Source organism: Melitaea cinxia, chromosome 3 (assembly GCF_905220565.1).
Source record: "Melitaea cinxia chromosome 3, ilMelCinx1.1, whole genome shotgun sequence".
Lineage (NCBI taxonomy): Eukaryota > Metazoa > Arthropoda > Insecta > Lepidoptera > Nymphalidae > Melitaea > Melitaea cinxia.
This window is the reverse complement of record NC_059396.1, coordinates 10,488,485-10,496,061: the sequence shown is the minus strand read 5'-3', so window position 1 is coordinate 10,496,061 and position 7,577 is coordinate 10,488,485. Positions and strand designations below refer to the sequence as shown.

General features: G+C 43.4%; 2 protein-coding genes across 2 annotated transcripts; one reads left to right on the top strand and one right to left on the bottom strand.

Annotated features, from left to right (window-relative positions):
* Positions 1–5: 5 nt before the first annotated feature.
* LOC123669261 (pyruvate kinase-like) lies at positions 6–1,703 on the top strand. The gene has a single exon (XM_045602873.1). It carries the CDS (start codon positions 6–8, stop codon positions 1,701–1,703), a length of 1,698 nt encoding a protein of 565 aa, XP_045458829.1.
* Positions 1,704–5,232: 3,529 nt separating this feature from the next.
* On the bottom strand, positions 5,233–6,276 carry LOC123669785. Its single transcript, XM_045603375.1, has one exon. The coding sequence runs from the start codon at positions 6,274–6,276 to the stop codon at positions 5,233–5,235; it is 1,044 nt and encodes a 347-aa protein (XP_045459331.1).
* Positions 6,277–7,577: the final 1,301 nt, after the last annotated feature.

Here is a 7,577-nt window from a genome sequence, read left to right as displayed (position 1 = left end):
ATGAGATGGCTTTACCTTGGCATATTTCCCTTGAAGCAATATCTAATTTAAAAGAAAAGGAGCAACCTATTGAACCGTCACAACTGTTGCATTACTGCAATTTAAATATTCATAAAAATCCTTGTGAAGAACTACAGTCAGGCCTTATGTGTGAAATAGGTATGAATAATAAAGAACCCACGGTCATACAAAGACTTATTGCTTCGGGTATGACTGTTGCACGCTTGAACTTACGCGATTTAGAGCCGGACGCTAGCGCTCAACTTATTCAAAGTATCCGTCAAGCTGTTTGTAATTACAGTGCAGAACTAGATTATGTATATCCTTTGGCGTTAATTGTTGATGTAAGAGGTCCCGACATTATTACTGGAGATCTTAAAGGTGGTGCTCGTACAATGATTGAGTTAGTCCAAGATCAGACTATTCGACTAACAACTGATGCAGGTTGGCGTGAATGCGGTACGGTTGATTGTCTGTTTGTTGGTTATGATCATTTAACCGACCTACAGCCTTGTGATATTATATTTATAGACAGTTTAACATCTGGCAAAATTAAATTATCAGTTTTGGCAGTTGGAGACGATTCTATAGAATGTACAGTTATAAATGGTGGTACAATTGGGGCTAAAATGACAGTTCGGATATCAAAAGTACCGCATGATGCAGAAAATAATACAAAAAAGACACGTGAACGCTTTGATTCACTATCGTCTGACTCGTCTCAACAACCATTTGAATACATGGAAGATCAAATAGCTTGGGCAGTAGCATATGACATCGACGGAGTTTTAGTTCCTAATGCCCAAGCTCCTCAAGATATTCGTCACGTAAGACATATTCTTTCTGAAAAAGGAAAGCACATTCTTGTGTTTGCATGTATAGACTCAGTAGTAGGCTTAGATAATATTGATATTTTACTATCAGAAGCAGATGGTATATATGTTGATAAGTGTATTTTAAGTACCGATTTACCAGTGGAGAAAATATTCATAGCCCAAAAGGTTATTTTGGCAAAATGTAACTATGCTGGTAAACCTTGTATATGCAAGGCTGTCATAAACGAACAGATACCCAATTTGTGTGTAAATGATATTGGAAATTTAGTTTTGGATGGAGCTGATGTTTTGTCTTTAGAGCTACATTATGATTCTCCATTAAAAAAATTTTCTCCTTCATTTGATGCGGTGCGGATGGCAGAACACTGTATTGCAGCTGCAGCTGTTATATGCAGACAAGCTGAGCGCATAATTTGGCAACCAAAAACTTATGGTAATATAAGACTTATGCAGAATTCACTTGAAGATCCCTCTAAAGCTGTTTGTATAAGTGCCGTAGAACTAGCTATGCGTTCACGGGCGGTTGTTATAATTTGTTTAACAAGCTCTGGACGTACAGCAAAAATACTATCGCATGCTAAACCAACTTGTCCTATCGTTGCCGTCACTAGATTGTGCCATACAGCAAGACAATTACGTTTTTGGAGAGGTATACGAGCTATGCATTACTTCGAAGATGCTAAAAGTACTTGGATTTCAGAAGTTGAATCACGTATACATTCTGCCCTTGATTATTGCAAAGCTAAGAGAGTAGTTCGTGCAGGCGATGCTTATGTTATAGTAACAAGTTTACGAAGAGGTGTTGGATATTGCGATTCTGTCAGGCTCTTGTATGCAAGTGCACGTGATACTATATTTGTAGAGTAAATAATATTTAATTTTATATGAATACTATCCTTATATATTGTACTTTTTGACATAAAATTTTAATTAAAAGGGTTTACATTATTTACATTATGGTATTTTAGAGCCCAATAACTCTCCCCAACAAATGGGCCATCCAATATAAAACTTCAATGAAGTGGTATTTTAAAGATTCCGCTGGCCATCTGCTTATTCGTCAAAATGTCACAGGTAATACCTATGTCAATCTTTAGAACCTAAACATGTGGTCACTTGGTTGTTACAAATTGTATGTATTACCGTGACTCTCTAAGGGACCCATAGTTCATCTTTGCCTTCTCCAAAATGTGTTTACGCGATGTTTTTTTTTTTTGTGCAAAAGTGGTAACGTCTTCGAGTTCTAAATGTTTTTATTTTTCAGGTACGTAGAATTAGAGTTAATTTGGTAAATTTCAATACGATTGTAAACAAATTGTAAAAACTTTCTTTACTCCTCCTCATGCTACAAGTGCAAATTACTTTGGAAGTCGTTCAAGCATCTAGCATGAGGTATAAACTCCGGATCAAATTTGGGACTGTTACATTTCCTAGTACAACACTCGATATAGTACCAGACTTATTACGTAGATCTTTTTTTTCCGTATTTTGACAAAAAAAAAAAAAAAAACGATCTGTAGTACTGTACGTGCATATACCTACGTGTGCACGTGTATATGCATATTAAAGTTTTCGTTATAAATATATCAACGTCTCGTACATATTCTAACTGGTACTGTTTGTAATTTAAGTTATTTATTATAGCCGTGCCCGCGGCTTCGCCCGCGTTGAAATCAGTGTTTCACAAAGTTTTACCAGCAAACTTCCAGTGAAACTTTCATCAAAATCGGCTTAGTCATTCCGTAAACCTTCCTCTTGAAGCACTCTCTCCATTGGTGAAACCGCATGAAAATCCGTTCAGTAGATTTTGAGGGAATCGACCACATACGCTTTTGGAGACTTTGTTTTGTAATACACTAACTGTTGCCCGCGACTACGTTCGCGTGGTTATGAAGATATGTATTACTATTGAGATGTTTAACGCAAACTTTTTTTTTTATTTCAGTCACTTGAAATGCTTATCAAACTGAGTGACTTTTTAAAAGGCACAATTAAGTATAATTTAATAGTTATTTTTATAAAACCTCTCTATACACCACATTTTTAGCTTTATTTTCAGGCTGCAGTATAAATAACCTATCAGGCGAACTTATAGCTGTTGTTTATGTTTCGTAAAAACTATAATCCCCAATTAAACCCTCTTAGCGGTGGAATATTGCAAAATCCGTTCTAAGCGGACGTCTACTTACTATAATCTACCTACCTACCAAATTTCATCCTTGTCCATCCTGGATGGATTAAAAACCACTGATGGTCCCAGCAGTTTTTGAGTTCTCGTGATGAGTGAGTCAGTGACCTTTCTCTTTTATATATATAGATTACGATACATTATTTGAACACCTTTTCATCATTTATAGAGCATACATTTTAAATATCAAGCATCTTACTTCAAAAACATAGAACTTTCATACAAACTTCCAACTCCCGTTTTACCCCCTTAGGGGTCGAGTTTCGTAAAATCCGTTCTTAGCGGATGTCTACGCTCTTTTTTTATGTCTAATAGGCAGGCATTTGACCACAATCTCACCTGATGTTAAGTGACGATGCGGTCGAAGGTGGAGCATGCCTACCTAATAACAGCCTATTCACTCTGGCCTTGAAGGCACCCAGATTGTATCGTTCGGGAAACACAGATGCGGGCAACGAGTTCCATCCCTTAGCTGTGCGCATCAGGAAAGTAGTGCCAAAGCGTTTTGTGCGCGTAGGTGGCATATCAATGACATAAGGATGGAACGATCGACCGCGCCTAGTGTCCCGATGGCAGAAGGTTGTTGGGGGGATTAGATCGTGTAATTCCTTGGCACACTCACCGAAATATATTTTGTAGAACACCGACAGACGAGCTACCCTACGCCGATGATCGAGACTCTGCAACTTGGTGTCTGTCAGAGTAGGGTCACCTATGAGTCTCTTAGCTCGTTTTTCCACCGAGTCCAAAGTTGCCAGTTGGTATTTGGCGGATCCATCCCAAAGATGGCAGCAATACTCCATACAAGACCGAACTTGTGCTTGATATAGTTGAAGCAGCTGTTCTGGAGTGAAGCATCGCCTGACCTTAGAGAGAATACCTAGTTTTTTTGCTGCAGTTTTTGCTTTGGACTCGATGTGTTGCCCAAAGTTCAGATTGGACGATAGCTCTACACTGAGGAGCTGTAGGGAGTCGGTAATTTCCACAGAAACATCCCGGAAAGTTGGAGCCAGGTCTAAAGGGCTCCGTTTAGAGGAGAACACACACGCCTGTGTTTTTGTAGCGTTGAACGTGACCAGATTGGCATCGCCCCATTCGGAGACTGCCTGGAGGGCGACGTTCAAGCGGCTGACCATATCCTCTCGACAAGACTGGATAACATCCTTACTAGCCCTTGCACTCGAAAAGTATCTGTCCGTCACTGTGCAGTCGTCAGCATACCCAAATGATACCGGGGATGAGCAGATCGTTAATATGCAGCAGGAAGAGGGTAGCGGACAAGACTGATCCCTGAGGAACACCGGCGTCGATAGCCTTTTGGTCCGACGAGTACCCGTCAAGGACAACTTGTATTGAACGTTCGCTCAGGAAGTCAGAAATCTAAGTGCAAAGGCCAGGTGGAATACCATATGAAGAAAGCTTGCTTATAAGGCTCGCGTGCCAAACCCTGTCAAAGGCCTTCGAGATATCGAGAGACACGGCAAGTGGTTCGCCGTGTTTGTCAATGGCCTCACTCCATATATGTGTGGCATACACTAGAAGGTCCCCAGTCGAACGGTGCTCGCGGAAACCGTACTGCCGGTCGCTGAGGAGATCGTTACCTTCCAAGTGGGCCAAGAGTTTGTTGTTTAGTGCACGTTCCATAGTCTTACAGAGTATGGACGTGACCGAGATGGGACGGTAATTGACAGGGTCTGCACGACTACCTTTTTTGGGCACAGGCTGCACGTTGGCAGTCTTAAGTGACAGGCGGTACAGGCGTGTAAGAGGTGAAGACAACTCAGGGGCACAGGTACGCAGGACTATCGCTGGTATACCGTCCGGTCCGCTGGCCTTGTTCACGTCTAGAGTTTGCAGGATTTTAAGGATCTCTTTTTGGCGTATGCATACTTCTGCCATAATGCAGTCAGCACGAGTTGAGATTGGTGGAGCTTTTCCTGCAACATCCAGACGCGAGTTCTCAGCAAAAAGAGATGCAAACAAATCCGCTTTCTCTTTTGCAGAATGGGCCAGTGATCCATCAGTCCTCAGCAATGGTGGAAGTGACGGCCGACAAAAGTTAGATTCAACGGCTTTTGCCAGGGACCAAAACGCTTTGCTCCCAGAAGGTTAAGACGCTAGTTTGGCCGCAATGCGGCTGATATGGTTGAATCTAGCCCTGCGTAACGTCCTTTTACATGCCTTGGCGGCTTGGTTAAAAGCTTTCTTCTAATTCCGAGAATTTGGAGACTTGCGCGTTCGAGCTTCAGCCCATGCAGTGTATGCCGACCGCTTTTTGGCTTCTGTACGATAACATTCCGCATCAAACCATGGGCGAGATTTTCCATTCGTCGCTACGTCAGAGTATGGTATAAAATATTCCATACCCTGGCGTATAACCGCGGTAATGGCTTCAGCGCAGCTCGACGGATCATCAGAAGAAAAGCATACCTCTCGCCAAGGATAGGACGAGAAAAAGTGAATCCGCTGCCTTGTAGCGCCGAACCGTCTTGGGCCACATGGGGCTTCTTCGGGTGGGGAACAGACGGATATAGATTTTACCAGACAGTGGTCAGAGGTACCCAGTGGTGCAGAAACTGTTATTGAGTAACTGTGTGGATCAGTTGTTAAAAATAGGTCTAAGCAGTTGGCGGTATGAGAGTCTACGTCTGGTACCCTGGTAGCACAATTTACAAGCTGGGTGAGATCTAGCGTCAAGGCTAGTTTACGCACTTCTCTCCCAGCATGGTCGGGCACCTGGTATGGGTATAGCCACTCCTGGTGGTGGGCGTTGAAGTCCCCCAGGATGACTAACTGTGCCGAAGGGTAACGCTCTCGAGCCTTATCCGCCGTTAGGGTAAGATGGTCACATAACTGAGTTGTTTCCACGTCTCCACTGTGCGAACGGTAGACACAGGCATACAGGATTTTCTCCTGTCCTGTGTCCACCAGAACCCATCGGATGGAGTAACTGGATGTCTCAAGGTGCTTAAGACGCTTGATGCAAATGTCATCACGGACGTACACACAGACTCCGGCACGAGGTATGAACCTGTGCTCCAGAGAATACCCGGGGTAGCTGAGGTACGCCGTGTCAGCCGGACATCTGATCTGCGTCTCAGTGAGGAACAGCAGCTGCGGTTTTTCTGTTTCTAGGTGGTGGTGGACAGATTCGAGATTGGAGTGCAGACCTCGGATGTTAGAGAGGTGCACTTTCAATGGGAGGACGTGCAGCCGCTGTGTATACCTTTTTTTTCTATTGTGTGCTTTCATGGGGAGTGAATAGGTGCTGGGGAGCGCGAACTGGACGAGGCGGCATCCTACCTACCAGGTGTTAGACTCAACACCGCCGCACGGAGGGGGCCTGACGCGGAGACCGCGGGGACGCCCGAGCCCCCCCAGAATGGCTACCTGGTCCTCCCTTCCAGTCGCCAACTGGCAAGGTAGAACATTCTGGGATTTTTGGTCAGGTGGCGGGGCAGCCTTTCACAGGTGGCTATCCTGCTACTTGGGCCCCCAACTTCCTACGGTCGGCCAGCGGCGGCACCGTGCCTCGGATCCCGCTACCCTCCGAAGCCAGGCACCCGATGCAGCAGTGATGAGCAGACAGAATCGGTCACATAGAGTGCCACAACTACCCAGACACATCCCCCAAATGGCTGCTCTGAGACCCACCCCGGAACACGGCGATTGCCGTTTGGCGGTGCGACTTTACCCAGAGGGTGGTAATCAAGCCACGGCCAAAGCCTACCACCGCAAGAATTTTGTCGGCTCTTACGACAGGCCCCTTTGCCGGGCCGTAGGAAATCGTATTCTACTGCCCGTCCCTACACGGGGAGAAAATTTTTAATGTATGTTACATCAGAACTTTTGACCGTGTGGACAGATTTCGACAATTTTTTTAATCGAAAGGTGGTGTGTGTCAATTGGTCCCATTTAAATTTATTTGAGATCTAACAACCACTTTTCGAGTTATATCTAATAATGCGTTTTTACTTGACGCTTTTTTCGTCGACCTCGTTGTATTATACCGCATAACTTTCTACTGGATGTACCGATTTTGATAATTCTTTTTTTGTTGGAAAGGGGATATCCCTAGTTTAGTACCATGATAAGGAAACCAGGATCTGATGATGGGATCCCAGAGAAATCGAAGGAAACTCTTGAAAATCCGCAATAACTTTTTACTGGGTGTACCGATTTTAACAATTTTTAATTTAATAAAAAGGTGACGTTTGTCATGTGGTCACATATAAATTTTATCGAGATCTGATAACTACTTTTTGAGTAATCTTTGATAACGCGTAGTTACTTGACTATTTTTTCGTCGATCTATGTTGTATTACTTACTCGTCGATGTAATTGAAGTCGGTTTTTTTCGTTTGCGAGCAAACACAATTATTAGTTTTATTTTCAGGCTACAGTATAAATAACCTATCAGGCGAACTTATAGCTGCTGTATGTTTCATACAAACTATCAACCCCAGTTAAACTCCTTTAGCGGTGGAATATCGCAAAATCCGTTCTTAGCGGACGTCTACTAACTATAATCTACCTCCTTGCTAAACTTCATC